Below are 17891 nucleotides of genomic sequence, written 5' to 3'. Positions count from 1 at the left end.
TGGAATACCATCCTGACCTGCTTCACATGAGACTCCCAATCATCGGAAAAAAATCAAAATATCATCCAAATATACAACCATGAATTTATCAAGATAATTGCGGAAAATATCATGCATGAAAGATTGGAACACAGATGGAGCATTAGAGAGCCCGAATGGCATCACGAGGTATTCAAAATGGCCTTCGGGCGTATTAAATGCAGTTTTCCATTCGTCACCCTGTTTAATACGAACAAGATTATATGCCCCTCGAAGGTCAATCTTAGTAAACCAACAAGCCCCCTTAATCTGAGCAAACAAATCAGAAAGCAAAGGCAAGGGGTATTGGAATTTGACCGTGATCTTATTAAGAAGATGATAATCTATACAGGGTCTCAAGGAGCCATCCTTCTTAGCAACAAAAAAGAAACCCGCTCCCAATTGTGACAAAGACGGCCGAATATGCCCCGTCTCCAAAGATTCCTTAACATAACTCCACATTGCGGCATGCTCTGGCACAGACAGATTGAAAAGTCGGCCCTTAGGGAACTTACAACCTGGAATCAAGTTAATAGCACAATCACAGTCCCTATGTGGAGGAAGGGAACTGGACTTGGGCTCATCAAATATATCCTGGAAATCCGACAAAAACTCAGGGACCTCAGAAGAGGGGGAAGAGGAAATTGACATCAAAGGAACGTCACTATGTACCCCTTGACAACCCCAACTAGTCACAGACATAGTTTTCCAATCCAGCACCGGATTATGTTCCTGTAACCATGGAAAACCCAGTACAACAACATCATGCAGGTTATGCAACACCAGAAAACGGCAATCTTCCTGATGTGCTGGAGCCATGTACATAGTCATCTGCGTCCAGTACTGAGGTTTATCCTTGGCCAATGGTGTAGCATCAATGCCCCTCAAAGGAATAGGGCTCTGCAAAGGCTGCAAGGAAAAACCACAGTGCCTGGCGAATTCTAAGTCCATTAAGTTCAGGGCAGCGCCTGAATCCACAAATGCCATGACAGAAAAGGACGACAATGAGCAAATCAGGGTCACAGATAAAAGAAATTTAGGCTGTACAGTACTGATGGTAACAGACCTAGCGACCCTCCTAGTACGCTTAGGGCAATCGGAAATAACATGAGCAGAATCACCACAGTAAAAACACAGCCTATTCTGACGTCTGAATTCCTGCCATTCTGTTCTAGTCAAAATCCTATCACATTGCATAGGCTCAGGACTCTGCTCAGAGGACACTGCCATATGGTGCACAGCTTTGCGCTCGCACAGACGCCGATCAATCTGAATGGCTAGAGACATACTGTAGATTCGCTCAAACCAGCAGGCGTAGGGAAGCCCACCATAACATCTTTAAGGGCTTCAGATGATTTTAACTTGCTGAATGGGATCACCAGAAGAACGGGGTTTCAAAGCAAAAAACAATTTGCAGTTATTTTTAAAGTTCAAAAACTTGGATCTGTCCCCAAAAAACAAATCAGGAGTAGGAATTTTAGGCTCCAAAGCCGGAGTCTGGACAACATAATCTTGGATACTCTGTACTCTTGCAGCAAGTTGATCCACACGAGAAAACAAACCCTGAACATCCATGCCAGAGCATAAATCCTGAACCACCCAGAGATCAAGAGGAAAAAAAAGACAAAACAGAGCACAGAAAAAAAAATGGCTCAGAATTTTTTTCCCCTTCTTTTGAGATGCATTTAATTCATTTTGGGCCACTTGTACTGTTATGAACTGGTGGTTTAGGAGCAACATGGGACGAGCTCTGAAGGAGGTGGTACCTGTACTGACCGCAGTCCCTAAGCTCAACACAACACTAGAAGTAGCCGTGGGATGCTCCTGTCACTCCCTAGGCACCTCGTCACAGCCTGAGAACTAACTACCCCTAAAGATAGAAACAGGAAAACTATCTTGCCTCAGAGAAAATCCCCAAAGGATAGATAGCCCCCCACAAGTAATGACTGTGAGTGGAGAGGGAAAAGACATACGTAGAATGTATACAATCATGGCCAAAAGTATTGACACCCCTGCAATTCTGTCAGATAATACTCAGTTTCTTCCTGAAAATGATTGCAAACACAAATTCTTTGGTATTATTATCTTCATTTAATTTGTCTTAAATGAAAAAACACAAAAGAGAATGAAGCAAAAAGCAAAACATTGATCATTTCACACAAAACTCCAAAAATATGCCAGACAAAAGTATTGGCACCCTCAGCCTAATACTTGGTTGCACAACCTTTAGCCAACATAACTGCGACCAACCGACTCCGGTAACCATCATTGAGTTTCTTACAATGCTCTGCTGGAATTTTAGACCATTCTTCTTTGGCAAACTGCGACAGGTCCCTGATATTTGAAGGGTGCCTTCTCCAAACTGCCATTTTTAGATCTCTCCACAGGTGTTCTATGGGATTCAGGTCTGGACTCATTGCTGGCCACCTTAGAAGTCTCCAGTGCTTTCTCTCAAAACATTTTCTAGTGCTTTTTGAAGTGTGTTTTGGGTCACTGTCCTGCTGGAAAACCCATGACCTCTGAGGGAGACCCAGCTTTCTCACACTGGACCCTACATTATGCTGCAAAATTTGTTGGTAGTCTTCAGACTTCATAATGCCATGCACACGGTCAAGCAGTCCAGTGCCAGAGGCAGCAAAGCAACCCCAAAACATCAGGGAACCTCCGCCATGTTTGACTGTAGGGACCGTGTTCTTTTCTTTGAATGCCTCTTTTTTCTCCTGTAAACTCTATGTTGATGCCTTTGCCCAAAAGGCTCCACTTTTGTCTCATCTGACCAGAGAACATTCTTCCAAAACGTTTTAGGCTTTTTCAGTTAAGTTTTGGCAAACTCCAGCCAGGCTTTTTTATGTCTCGGGGTAAGAAGTGGGGTCTTCCTGGGTCTCCTACCATACAGTCCCTTTTCATTCAGACGCCGATGGATAGTACGGGTTGACACTGTTGTACCCTTGGACTGCAGGGCAGCTTGAACTTGTTTAGATGTTAGTCGAGGTTCTTTACCCAACATCCGCACAATCTTGCGTTGAAATCTCTTGTCAATTTTTCTTTTCCGTCCACATCTAGGGAGGTTAGCCACAGTGCCATGTTCTTTAAACTTCTTGATGACACTGCGCACGGTAGACACAGGAACATTCAGGAATTTGGAGATGGAATTGTAGCCTTGAGATTGCTCATGCTTCCTCACAATTTGGTTTCTCAAGTCCTCAGACAGTTGTTTGGTCTTCTTTCTTTTCTCCATGCTCAATGTGGTACACACAAGGACACAGGACAGAGGTTGAGTCAACTTTAATCCATGTCAACTGGCTGAAAGTGTGATTTAGTTATTGCCAACACCTGTTAGGTGCCACAGGTAAGTTACAGGTGCTGTTAATTACACAAATTAGAGAAGCATCACATGATTTTTCGAACAGTGTCAATACTTTTGTCCACCCCCTTTTTTTATGTTTGGTGTGGAATTATATCCAATTTGGCTTTAGGACAATTCTTTTTGTGTTTTTTTCATTTAAGACAAATTAAATGAAGTCAATAATACCAAACAATTTGTGTTTGCAATCATTTTCAGGAAGAAAATGAGTATTATCTGACAGAATTGCAGGGGTGTTAATACTTTTGGCCATGACTGTATAGTCACAATGAGTGTCTGTGAGAGTCTATGAGTATTAGTGGGGTTCATTTTTTTATAGCACAGAGTATTCAAAGACTCCCAGGAGCTTTGTATTCATCACATTTGCATCTAGTGCTTGATTACAAACTGGTTTTTTTTATACTTACAAATTATAATAAGAGATGGTTATACACTGATGGGGACATTTGTTTTTGTTAGTTGATACTTATTTGCATCTAGTTGATTATTGTACTGTTTAACCATGGAACTACAATAATGAAATCATGTATATATATTAACTATTCCTGCTCAGTGGATATAATAGCTCTAGACAACTCTGGTCATAACAAAAAAACACCAAAGTTTTGTATATATACCAACCAACCATACTCTATGTATTTTGCTAGCTATGTATCCAGGACTAACGTCAAATATTCAACTATGTGTGTTTCAGCTTGTTACTATGCAACCTTCACTTGCGCAATGTGGATCACCCCCAGAACACAGGGTCACGCGTTTCGGTACCGGGCCTCTCTCTGGTTCGGTTCTGAGGCTGTCACGGTGGCTAGACCCGGTCCACGACCCTGCTAAGGGGCGTCCAATGAAAGTAGTATTGCAGTCTGTCAAGGGTTCGTGATGCCACCTGTGGTGTTCTGTCAGGGTGACCGACGCTGCTATGGGGTCCACTGGGGTGATGGAATGGCAGCTGGATGGTATACCTTCCCACAGGTGAAGTATGTCCCCAGGGCTTCCCAGTAAGGTGGATGGTGTGAGGTACAGTCAATAATGAGGACACAAGGTTGCAGTCTCTTTACCTCTTTACTGAAGGCTTCAAGATCCTCTATCCAGAGTACGTTTAACAGGGCTATCAGAGACCGGCTGGTCCGATGGGCACATCCAGAGTTTCCTTCACAGATGGAAATTGTTGCCTACCACTAGCGTCTATGTGTTGTAGTCCTATCCTGCTGAGCATTCGGAATAGTCCTCACAACTGCTGTTCTCGTTCGTTCTCTACAGCTCTCTCTCGTTCTTTGGTTCCAGATGTTACTAGTTTCTAACGTCCCCCAGGTATGTTATGGCTAGGACGCCACCCGTATGACGGGAAGGCTTGGAGGTCTTCTGGGACCCTAGAGACTCCCCTCTCCCAATGTTGCCCCCTATGTCTTCGTAGGTGTAGAAGGTAGACAGCCAACCTATGACTGACTGTCCAGCGGAGTTTGAAGTAAGTGCAGGTAGCCCATGTGTTCCTGTTTCCATAATTGTTCTCTTGTGTCTACAAGACTGGGGAGTTCCACCACTCCTCTTGGGCTAGCTGCACAAAAGCTGTTCTACCCTGTATGCACACATGGATTTTTCCTCTCTGAACCCTGTTCACACAGGTAATGTACAGATGATCAGGTTTTTAAATACATCAGATAGGGATTGCATACATTAGTTAGGACTGCTCTGATATGGGTATACCGTGAAGATTGGTAGAGCAGCTTAGTATACATTTTTTGCAAAAAACGTATCAACCAAATACCCTGTTATTTACATCTTTTACTAGCACTTGCGGATTACTGCAAACATTTTTTCAAACTGAGTGTTTTTGGTTTTACCATTCTCTTTTGTGTCTTCAGGAGTTTGAAGTAAGGCCTGAAGTCAGTTACTCCTACGGTGTTCCGGCCACCGACTACGCGCCTCAGTAAGATGTTGCCTTTCTCTCTCTCGGCACAACTCTTACTGGCTCTCCTTTGTGCTTGATTTCTTTTACACGGTTCCACAATATCCTTCCCTTCGTGTCTCTTTCTTAGGATATCGCCGCAGGGTGTGCAGGTGTGGTTCCGTTACGTTCTGTTCGCTAGGCACCTGCCAGGTTCCCACGCCCGACAGGGGCCCCCCTGTGCCTTCTCCCTGCAACACCCCCTGCCACGGGATGTTGCCTGAATCCAACCCAGTCAGCTTCTGACTAACTTCCTCCCCAGCCCCTAGTGTTACCAGTGTGAGGAGTGGCCCAATAAATAAAGCCTTTTTCTCCCCCTAGTGGCCAGAGTGTGAAGTGTAATGTGTTCTGGTGATACCTGATCAGGACAACTCTTTAGTGCCATCAGACGTACCGCCACTCTCCTTAGCGGCAGAGTGCCATACTGCAACGGCCAGGTCTCTCGGGCGCTGCACATGCGCCTGTAAGGGGAGCTTGAAATCTGATTTATGGCATATATAATGTGTTCCAGTGTGAATTCATTAAAAGTAATTTCCTGTTTGCTTGTTCGCACCTGTGACTAGCACTCCCCATTCTAATGCGAGTGTTTCTGCTATACTGATACAGTTGTGTAAAAAGTGTTTGGCCCATTCCTGATTTTTTATTCTTTTGTATGTTTGTCACACTTAAATGTTTCAGATCACTAAACAAGTTAAAATATTAGACAAAGTAGATAACACAAGTAAACAAAAAATGCAGTTTTCAAATGAAGGTTCTTATTATTAAAGGAAAAATAAATCCAAACCAACAGGGCCCTGTGTGAAAAAGTGATTGCCCCTTAAACCTAATAACTGATTGGGCCACCCTTAGCAGCAACAACTGCAATCAAGCGTTTGCGATAACTGGCAATGAGTCTTTTACAGCATTCTGGAGGAATTTTCGCCCACTCATCTTTGCAGAATTGTTGTAATTCGGCTACATTGGAGGGTTTCTGAACATGAACTGCATTTTTAAGGCCATGCCACAGCATCTCAATCGAAGTAAGGTCAGGAATTTCACTAGGACACTCCAAAGTCATTTTTTTAAGCTATTCAGAGGTGGACCTGCTGGTGTGTTTTGGATCATAGTCCTGCTGCATAACCAATGTGCGCTTCAGCTTGAGATCACGAACAGATGGCCGGACATTCTCCTGCAGAATTTTTTGGTAGACAGCAGAATTCATGGTTCCATTAACCACAGCAAGTATTCCAGGTAATGAAGCAGCAAAACAGCCCCAATCACATTACCACCACCATATTTTACTGTTGGTATGATGTTCATTTTGTGAAATGCTGTGTTACTTCTGCACCAGATGTAATGGGACATATACCTTCCAAAAAGTTGAACTTTTGTCTTGTCAGTCCACAGAGTAGTCTCTCAAAAGTTTTGAAGATCATCAAGATGTTTTCTGGCAAAACTGAGACAAATCTTTATGTTCTTATTGCTCAGCAGTGGTTTTCATCTTGGAACTCTGCCATGCAGGCCATTTTTGCCCAGTCTCTTTCCTCTGGTGGAGTCATTAATACTAACCTTGACTGAGGCATGTGAGGCCTGCAGTTCTTTGGATTTTGATGTGAGGTCTTTTGTGACCTCTTGGATGAGTCGTCACTGTGCTCTTGGGGTAATTTTGGTCGGCTGGCAACTCTTGGGAAGGATGGCCACTGTTCCATATTTTTGCCATTTGTGGATAATCGCTCTCACTGTGGTTCACGGGAGTCCCAAAGCTTTAGAAATGGCTTTATAACCTTTTCCAGTTGGTGGATGTAGAAAAGAGTTCAACACCCTCTGAAAATAAATGTATATTAAATGTAATGCATTATTTTGAAAGATTTTCTCAGCTACTACATTGATATATAAGTGTTTTGTGAAAACTATTACTAGCTGCAGGAGCTTTGGTAAGTAAAGGGTTAGCAACTTGTGGGATGGTCTGGGAGGGGCTTCAGCAATATAAGGGTCTGTAGATGCCTAGTACACTGCCTCCACCATATGCCGCTGTGCATTGTCTGCTGCTGTACAGTTTCCTGCATGACCAATTTTGACTTCTGTCATCTACATCAGTATAGCTGCCTTTGAGTTTTACATAATTAAATAGTTCTAACAGAGTTCAACTACCCTACACAATGGCAGGACATAGCTGTTTGTTATTTGTTGCTGATGTAAAACTGCAAGCATCGCTCTATTGCATTTTGACAAAAGAGAATGTTCAGTGTGGAGACATGGGCGGTGAGGGGTTAGTGGGTGCTCTCGTCCGCTGCACCGAGACTGCAGGGACCAGGGCTCATCCCAATGAACGCCAGCTCGACTTTTCCCATGGGCATAATACTAATCAGACAACATAGGGTGACGGTAAAACCGTGTGGCAATACTTTGAACCAACAGACTGTAACATATGGAACAGTTCCATCAAAATACACCAGATAGTTCAAATTATAGAGTCTCACCCTTCTGCTGGCTCACCGGGTTTAGAGCTTGTGCAACTTCGGGGCTTCCAGGGCTCTTTATCCACACCAGTGGCACACTTCTTTTGACAGGCATCTACAGAGAGGAGGTAACGACAAGCTTAGGAAGCTAACCGAGAGCAGTGAGGTATGTGGCCAGGTGACCGGTTTGTCCCAACCTGGATTCTTCAAGACGTCTCTGAGGGTTCTGCAATGGTCAATGGAGCAGATCTGTGTTCTGCCAGCTGGGGCCATGGTCCCCTAAGCTGATATTCTGTTTAAAATCTGTGTCACTCTTGATGGAGTCATGTTGTCCTGGTAGAGTGTTCCTTCATGGAGTCAGTGTCCTAGCTCTTGTACTGTCAAATCACTCTTGATACATTAGTAAACATCAAAGACAATAGCGGGTGTGTCCGGCACTGAACACTCTGTGATTCACCAATGTATAGAACTGTGATCCTCTGTGGATAGGACAGACTTGGGCTCACTGCTGAAATGGGTGGTGCTCAACATGTGAAGTCCACAATCCATAAAGTATACATAAGCAGAATAAATCTGGCATTCACCCAGTCTTTTCAGCTGAAATCGTGTCCTTTATTTAGTACTTAGGTGATAATAAACATTTTTCGGCTTCGGCAGGAGTGAATGAGGGAGCAGGGAGTGAAAGACGGGACGACGGCCGTTTCGCGCACCTGGACCCATAGAAGCGCAGGTGCGCGAAACGGACGTCGTCCCGTCTTTCACTCCCTGCTCCCTCATTCACTCCTGCCGAAGCCGAAAAATGTTTGTTATCACCTAAGTGCTAAGTAAAGGACACGATTTCAGCTGAGAAGACCGGGTGAGTGCCACATTTCTTCTGCTTATGTATACTTCACTCTTGATACAGAAGCATATCCATCCCCTTTATATCATTCACAACTGTTCTTCAAGCCATCATCCACAAGTCAAGAGGAAGATGTCATGAGATTAACTTGCATTGTTTGAGTATTTAATATATCTTCCCAGTTTGTCCTCCTCTGTTTTGCAGGTCAACAAGCTACAGAACCCACACAATGGTTAATCAACATATTTATCAAACAACCATTGTTCAATGACCCTGCATCCCTGTCTTGCAAAGATAGCAGACAATTTACAGCAAAAAAAAATACAAATGAAAAAGTTAACAAAAATAATAGCCTATGTCTCAGGGCCTACTGAATTTATGGCTGGATAATTAAGAAGAAATGCTGTCGTCACACTCTGCTATATGCATCAATAGAGCATTTGAAGTTTCACATCTCTGATCTCAGGCAACTAACACAGCTCAACTAATCTCAGCCCCTGTACATAGAGATCCCTCATGCAGTATATTCTCTTAGCCCCTCTAAATAGAGCCCAATACTTCACTACATCAGTCATTTCAGCCCCTTCTGCAATATATTTATCCTCTCAGCCTCCTGTGCACAGTACATCCTGCAGTACATCTCTTCTCTCAGCCACATGTAAATGTAATCTATCCTGCAGTGTATATCTCCTCTTATCTATACACAGCCCCATCTTTCAGTACATTGCACACAAGCACATCACTGTTTCCTGGTATGAACTTTACAATGAAATGAAAGAGACTTTGCTCTTTTCTGTGACATCATCCTTCAAAGTAATACAAGTAATAAAAAATAACTGGCACTAGACAACACTTGCATACCTACACATGAGCACAGGATTCAACCTGCGGGCAGACTGCTTCTCACACTGAAGACTCACAGGTGCGTGAACACCCTGACAGATGATGTAATTCAAATCAAATATGGTCTTATAATAAAGTACACATTTATTTGTGCCAATATAACAAGGTTTTAAATCCACCCCATTTTGTACATGCCACACCCCTAAAGATGCGTCTCTAGGCTCTATTTACCCATTGTCATTGGAACCATCCCATAGTTCCAATGACCTTGGTTGATTCTGCACTGTGAATTCTCTCTCAATTGGCATCCTGTCACCTCTCAGTGGTCTGTGATCAGTAAAAAACGTCTTTATTGATTGCACAAAGGAGACAAAATGACCTGCACTTCCCCCTGCCTCCATTTCTCCTTTGTGAAATCAATAAAGAAGTTTTTTACTGATCATAGAGTGCCACCCTTCATCTTCTTATCTGCACATCATCCCTCAAAGTAGAAGTAAGTAGAAGTCGCATTATAGACACAGCACAGCTATGCTGACAGGATGCCAATTGAGAGAGACTTCACAGTGAAGAATCACCCAGGGTCATTGGAACTATGGAATTGTTCCGATGGCAATGGGTAAATAGAGACACATCCTTAGGGGGGTGTTATGGACAAAATGGGGTGGATTTACAACCTAGTTATATTGGTACTAATAATTAAATGTGTATGTTATTATAAGACCACATTTGATTTTGGGAATAAATAATCTTTATTTTTATATAGCGCTAACATATTCCACAGCGCTCTACAGTTTGCACACATTATCATCACTGTCCCCGAAGGGGCTCACAATCTAAATTCCCTAACAGTATGTTTTTGGAAGGTGGGAGGAAACCAGTACCCGGAGGAAACCCACGCAAAAACGGGGAGAACACACAAACTCTTTCCAGATGTTGTCTTTGGTTGGATTTGAACTCAGGACCCCAGCGCTGCAAGGCTGAAGTGCTATCCACTGAGCCACCGTGCTCAAGGAATAACCCTTTAAACGTGTTTAAAATAAATAATAATTCAACCTAGTGGCAAATAGGGGCCTGTGACTATCCACAGAAGATTCATCAAGTGTGCATAGTTGCTCGAGTACTTACAGCACTTGTCAGCAAGAGACTGGACCTATTACCCCTCACATTTTCCAAGGAGGATGGTCAAAAACCTAGTATCATAGAGTAATTCTATGATGATTAAGAAAAGATTGAGAGTACATGAAAGTAATGGAGGCAGGAGAGGAGTCTGGCAGCCAACTTGTCCCACAGCCAAAAATCTTCATAGGCATCTATGTCCTTGCAGTACTATTAGAATGATCCAGTATGTATTTCAAACAGCCAAATTAGGATTGTTAATGTTTTCCAAGACTTGTTCTTTGCAAGTTCAGTAGTCAAAAATATATATACATTGACAAATATGATCCTTTATTAAAAAAAGAAACTGTACCCAGCACCAGCAGCCATAACTAGGTTGTGATCAGGGCCATCAGTTTAGTGGGTGCAGGGGCTATAATGCGGTCATCCTCAAAGGGAAAAGCACAGGGGTATATGAATTATGCTTTCTGTTGTAAATTAGGATTTATACATGGTGGATTTTTTGGATTCAGTGGGCATGCTTCTAAAACTAGTACTTGTTTTATACCCAATTTATATTACATTTAATAATGTAAGTTCATGTCAAGTACATGCTATGCCATTTTATCAATGTTTGTACTCTAATGGAAAGTCCCTCTTCAACTCCTGTCCTCTGTGGCCAATATCTGCAGCCAAATTTCAGTTTTCAATAGCCACAACCATTTTATTTGAGGACTTGTTTCTTTGCTGGGCAAAATTATTGATTGCACAAAGGAGACAAAATGGCCTGCACTTCGCCCTGCCTCCATTTCTCCTTTGTGAAATCAATAAAGAAGTTTTTTACTGATCATAGAGTGCCACCCTTCATCTTCTTATTCATATTCATTTTACCACAATTCAACCAATTTATATTTTTGTTTTGAGGGTGGTGGTCTGTTTACGTTACGTCGGAGATTGTGCGGTAACATAATTCTTCAGGTGCCTGCAATTATGGTAGTACAAAGTATGTATAATTTTTTTATTATTTATTTTAGGAAATTTGTATAAACAAAATACATTAATAAATAAAATTTGTTTTTGTGAGGGCCTGTTTTTTGTGTTGCTTCAATCACTTTTTATTGATTTTTTGGAAAAGTGCAGACACAGAAAAAACAACAATTCTGGCATTTCAATTTTTTTGGGACTTTACAGATAACTGTATGGGTTAATGAGTTAGGGAACCTGTCACCCCGAAAATCGCGGGTGAGGTAAGCCCACCGGCATCAGGGGCTTATCTGCAGCATTCTGTAATGCTGTAGATAAGTCCCTGATGTTACCTGAAAAAGGAGAAAAAGACGTTATATTATACTCACCCAGGGGCGGTCCCGCTGCTGGTCAGGTCGGATGGGCGTCTCTGGTCCGCTCCGGCGCCTCCCATCTTCATTACAAGACGTCCTCTTCTGATCTTCAGCCACGGCTGAGTCTCTGACCTTTCCGGCGCACTGCAGTACTATCCTCTGCCCTCAACAGGGCAGACAAAGTACTCCTGCGCCGGAGCCGTGGCTGAAGATCAGAAGAGGACGTCTTGTAATGAAGATGGGAGGCGCCGCAGCGGACCAGAGACGTCCATCCGACCTGACCAGCAGCGGGACCGCCCCTGGGTGAGTATAATATAACGTCTTTTTCTCCTTTTTCAGGTAACATCGGGGGCTTATCTACAGCATTACAGAATGCTGCAGATAAGCTCCTGATGCCGGTGGGCTTACCTCACCCGCGATTTTCGGGGTGACAGGTTCCCTTTAAACTTTGATAGGTGCAGTGACGAATATATATATTTTTTAATGTCTTCATTTTAAATGGAGGAAAGATTACTTTGAATATTTAATTTATTTTTTTTTAAACTTTTTTATGTCCACTTAGAGTACTTGAACTGATAATTACCTGTTCTATATACAGGAATACAGCAGTAATGCAGTATACAGCTAAAATGATGACCTTCACAAGAGTAACAACATAACAGCTATTGGGGCCATCCGTAGCCCCCACCCCAGGTTGCTGTTGGCACCTTGCGATCAGGGATTCTGATAGTACAGAATGACTGTTGAAACTAAGTCCTGCTGCTCGGTGTTTCATGGCGGGGCCAATCATTTGCATGCAACTTCCCACCTGCTTGTTCTCCATCAATCTCCACCTCATTCCTTGATTGACAGCTCTGGGTTCAGAGAGCCAGGGAAGGGAGGAGACAGATGGAAAACAAGCAGGTGGGAAGCACAGAGCATGTACAGTTGTGGCCAAAATTATTGAAACCCCTGCAATTCTGTCAGATAATACTCAGTTTCTCCCTGAAAATGATTGCAAACACAAATTCTTTGGTATTATCTTCATTTAATTTGTCTTAAATGAAAAAACACAAAAATAATTGTCCTAAAGCCAAATTGGATGTAATTCCACACCAAACATAAAAAGGGGGGTGGACAAAAGTATTGGCACTGTTCGAAAAATCATGTGATGCATCTCTAATTTGTGTAATTAACAGCACCTGTAACTTACCTGTGGCGCCTAACAGGTGTTGGCGCTAACTAAATCACACTTGCAGCCAGTTGACATGCATTAAAGTTGATTCAACCTCTGTCCTGTGTCCTTGTGTGTACCACATTGAGCATGGCGAAAAGAAAGAAGACCAAAGAACTGTCTAAGGACTTGAGAAACCAAATGTCACAAGACAAAAATAGGAAGACAGGAGATTAGGAATCTGGGCTCCTGAACTGCCCCTCAGGCTAGGGAAAGCCCTGTCTTTCCTTAACTTGGGGGTACCCTTGAAGGTAGAGAGGCCCAAGCCACCGACCTGTCCCTGTTAAACCCTGTACTAAACCCCCACCCCAGGGGGTGAAAAGTGTAAACAGCACCACAAAGCAAATAAACAATATAAGGCTGCCGTCACACTAGCAGTATTTTACATCAGTATTTGCAAGCCAAAACCAGGAGTGGAACAAATAGAGGAAAAGTATAATAGAAACATATGCACCACTTCTGCACTTATCACCCACTCCTGGTTTTGGCTTACAAATACTGATGTAAAATACTGACCAAATACTGCTAGTGTGACGGCAGCCTAAGAGTGAGGGGAACACGATAACAAAAGGTGAATGCACAAACTACAAAATAACAAAACTCAGAACTTAGCTTGTGCACGCCGCTGCAAACTCCACAACAAAGATAGTACAGGAACTGAGCTCCAAACACCAGACTTGGCTGACACCAGGGAGCTGCTACTGCGAGGTTGGTCTCCTGAAAGGAACTGTATAACCAACAGTCAGCTGATGCACCAGGTGACCTTATAAAGGATGGTGGGAGTGGTCACAAACATTAGCTGACCCAGCAGCAATGCAATAACACCAGCAGCCACCGGGGGGAGAAAACTGCATTAACCCCCAATGACCACAAAAGGAAAAAAAGGTTTAAATCTGAGGGAAACCAGATCTGCCACAGATCCAAACATGGATCGTGACACCAAATTGTGAGGAAGCATGAGCAATCTCAAGGCTACAAGTCCATCTCCAAAGACCTAAACGTTTTTGTGTCTACCGTGCGCAGTGTCATCAAAGAGTTTAAAGCCCATGGCACTGTGGCTAACCTCCCTAGATGTGGACGGAAAAGAAAAATTGACAAGAGATTTCAACGCAAGATTGTGCGGATGTTGGATAAAGAACCTTGACTAACATCCAAACAAGTTCAAGCTGCCCTGCAGTCCGAGGGTACATCGGTGTCAAACCGTACTATCAGTCGGCGTCTGAATGAAAAGGGACTGTATGGTAGAAGACCCAGAAGACCCCACTTCTTACCCCGAGACATAAAAAAGCCAGGCTGGAGTTTGCCAAAACTTACCTGAAAAAGCCTAAAATGCTTTGGAAGAATGTTCTCTGGTCAGATGAGACAAAAGTAGAGCTTTTTGGGCAAAGGCATCAACAGAGTTTACAGGAGAAAAAAAGGCATTCAAAGAAAAGAACACGGTCCCTACAGTCAAACATGGTGGAGGTTCCCTGATGTTTTGGGGTTGCTTTGCTGCCTCTGGCACTGGACTGCTTGACAGTGTGCATGGCATTATGAAGTCTGAAGACTACCAACAAATTTTGCAGCATAATGTAGGGCCCAGTGTGAGAAAGCTGGGTGTCCCTCAGAGGTCATGGGTCTTCCAGCAGGACAATGACCCAAAACACACTTCAAAAAGCACTAGAAAATGGTTTGAGAGAAAACACTGGAGACTTCTACTGTGGCCAGCAATAAGTCCAGACCTGAATCCCATAGAACACCTGTGGAGAGATCTAAAAATGTCAGTTTGGAGAAGGCACCCTTCAAATATCAGGGACCTGGAGCAGTTTGCCAAAGAAGAATGGTCTAAAATTCCAGCAGAGCATTGTAAGAAACTCTATGGTTACCGGAAGCGGTTGGTTGCAGTTATTTTGGCTAAAGGTTGTGCAACTAAGTATTAGGCTGAGGGTGCCAATACTTGTCTGGCCCATTTTTGGAGTTGTGTGAAATGATCAATGTTTTGCTTTTTGCTTCATTCTCTTTTGTGTTTTTTTCATTTAAGACAAATTAAATGAAGATAATTATACCAAAGAATTTGTGATTGCAATCATTTTCAGGAAGAAACAGTATTATCTGACAGAATTGCAGGGGTGTCAATACTTTTGGCCACAACTGTACTTGGTTTGAACAGTCATTCTGTGCTGACAGATTCCCTTTAAGGGGTTAACAGCAGCAATTGGAGCCTGGCTCTGATCGCTGCTGTTACAGGTAGACGCCAGCTGTGCAACACAACTTGTGTCTGCTAGGTATTCATCCACATCAGACATACCCCGTACATATAGAGTGGATGTCGGGAAGGGATTAATGGAGCGTTTTCCTATTTTAAGGGTTATTCCCATCTCAGTCTCACATGGTGCAGATGGGTATAACTCTACCCAGGCTCCAATCACAAGAGGTGGGCTAGGGAAATAGCTAATAGGATTTGAGCTATGTTATTCCTATAACACTGATATAAATGACTTATGGAAATGACTTGAATGATATTGCATTTTCCTGGTTATCTCAACACCTGGCTATGTGTGAAATTGACTTGCTATACTCGCTTGTAACCTTGGTTTTCATGTGTTGAGGCTTTAAAGGGAACAGCAACAAATATGGTTTCATTGTAAAACCACTTAAGATCTATAATCTGTAATATGACTCATATTTAGAAAACAGGCTATTAGCGAATTATAATTAGTCTTGGGTGATTCTGCAGAAAATTACTTCCTCTTCTCTGAGTTTAAAGTTAGCTCTCAGTATTTTTTTGCTATTTCTTTACATTTTCAGCACCATCTAAACCGTTTCATATGAAGGATTTCATTACTGCCAGAACATGAACATCTCAAGCTGCTGCCTCTTTGATGAACAAGTTCTTTTCCATCTTCTTCCTCCCATACTAATTCTAATCACTGTGTTGGGATCGGTTTTCAATTGCATTGCTTTATGGGCATTTTGCTTTCATATCAAGGCATGGAAAGCCAGCACAGTTTATCTCTTCAACTTGTCCGTGGCAGATTTTCTTCTCATTATCTGCCTGCCCTTCAGAACTGACTATTATCTGAAGAAGAAGGACTGGATTTACGGAGATGTCCCATGCAGGGTAATGCTTTTCATGCTTGCAATGAATAGGACAGGAAGCATCTTCTTTCTCACATTGGTTGGCCTGGATAGGTACTTTAAAGTTGTTCATCCATATAATAAAATCAACTCCTTATCCACAATGTCCGCTGCCATTATTTCATGTGTTATATGGCTTACAACAATTTTAATTAATTCCTTAATTCTCTTTAAAGACCGATCTGGAACAAACATATTAAACAAAACAAACTGTGACAGTTTTATGGTGTGCACTGCCGCAACATACTCACAAGACTATCTCTTCATTGTTCAGTTTTTCCTTCCTTGGTGCATTGTCCTTTTTTGTTCTTACAGCATCATACGGAAACTCAGACAGAGGAATCTGGACAGGGACTCGAAAATCAGGAAAGCGGTCAAATGCATCATATCTGTTGGGATTGTGTTCTTTGTATGTTTTTTACCAAGTGTGTCCACCAGGATTGAAGTCTTGAGGCTTTTGGCTACTCCACAAAGGAAGGACTGCAACATATACAGAACTATAGACACAACATTTTATATTACAGTGTGCATAACATATATGAACAGCATGTGCAACCCTTTGGTTTACTTCTTCTCCAGTCCTTCATTCAGCATGTTTTACCGAAAGATCATGAGATGTTCAAAAACTGATGAGCCGGAATCAGATACAATTCCTACCAACACAACCAACTTTACTTGTAACAATCAGCAACCATCAAACTGAATGAATATATTTAGCCATCTGGAAAAAGTAAATTCTTCCTTAATCGATATTTGTTTTTGAAAGTATTTGTTAGTTCTTTTTTTTTTCTTTTCAAGTTGTTTATTTTGTAGCTTTTGCAGTTTATTTAATAGCCATATTTTTGTGATTTCACCAGTTACAATTATGGTAATTTAAAGAAAAAATATATACCGTAAGTTGCAAAAAGAATCAAAAGTAAAATGTTGATGTAAAAACATTCCTTACGTAAAACTTACATGCTATATAATCTTGAAAAAACACATACATTGTTTCCACACCAGTAGTATACAAATTGTAGGATGAAAATGTATCAGGGTCAATTATGTGCCAAAATTTCAGAACAAACCAGAACTCGTTTGGATCAGTTTCAAGAAAACATTGAGCTGTATTCAATGCATTGCTGTATATTCTTAGAATATTGCATGATACCCTTGCTGCAATAATTGTTAATCTAACACATGTCAGTATAGAAAGGGCTTTGGATGCTTAAACATTATCACTGTTTCAAGATGTGTAGCTTTTGAGCTAATTAATGTGTTTTTGCAATGTACATATCAGTACATTTAATTTGTATACTCTTGTATACTTTTTTCATAGCATAAGTTATTTTCTTCCTGAAATGTCAATTGCTAGAAGCATTAAAGAACTTTCATATTGAGGTCTTCCTTTTACAGTTTCATTACTTTTTTGTTAAATCAGATTACAATGTTTTCTAGATAACAGTTGAATGGATGAAATGTTAGCAATTCTTCAGTTTTTACAAATTTTCTTGATCCTTATTCATTTATCAGTGCACATTGACCATATCAGTATCAGCAATCCATTTAATTTTATCCATTTATTTGGGTTAAAAAGTATCCAAAAGAAAATTACAGTAATTCAAAAATCTCTTCTTTGGATATAAAAAAGAAAATATAAAACAATCCAGGTCCTCCGCTGCACCACCCGCACCATGAATGTCT

At 41.8% G+C, this 17891-nt stretch overlaps 1 protein-coding gene and 1 long non-coding RNA gene across 2 annotated transcripts; one reads left to right on the top strand and one right to left on the bottom strand.

The window, feature by feature from the left end:
* Positions 1 to 6059: 6059 nt before the first annotated feature.
* Positions 6060 to 8115, bottom strand: LOC138657718 (uncharacterized). Its single transcript, XR_011317153.1, has 2 exons — positions 7800 to 8115; positions 6060 to 7127 (listed from the first exon to the last, which is right to left on the bottom strand). It is a non-coding gene; the product is annotated as an uncharacterized lncRNA (long non-coding RNA).
* A 1348-nt stretch (positions 8116 to 9463) lies between these two features.
* On the top strand, positions 9464 to 17582 carry LOC138657720 (hydroxycarboxylic acid receptor 2-like). The gene is made up of 2 exons (XM_069745408.1): positions 9464 to 9525; positions 15879 to 17582. The coding sequence occupies exon 2, from the start codon at positions 15925 to 15927 to the stop codon at positions 16909 to 16911; it is 987 nt and encodes a 328-aa protein (XP_069601509.1). The 5' UTR covers positions 9464 to 9525; positions 15879 to 15924; the 3' UTR covers positions 16912 to 17582.
* Positions 17583 to 17891: the final 309 nt, after the last annotated feature.

The sequence above is a fragment of the Ranitomeya imitator genome, chromosome 1 (genome assembly GCF_032444005.1).
Source record: "Ranitomeya imitator isolate aRanImi1 chromosome 1, aRanImi1.pri, whole genome shotgun sequence".
Classification (NCBI taxonomy): domain Eukaryota; kingdom Metazoa; phylum Chordata; class Amphibia; order Anura; family Dendrobatidae; genus Ranitomeya; species Ranitomeya imitator.
This window is presented reverse-complemented; position numbering and strand designations above follow the sequence as displayed.

Coding starts and splice junctions, on each gene's coding strand:
- LOC138657720 (XM_069745408.1), top strand. CDS start 15,925: ATGAACATCTCAAGCTGCTGCCTCTTTGATGAACAAGTTCTTTTCCAT.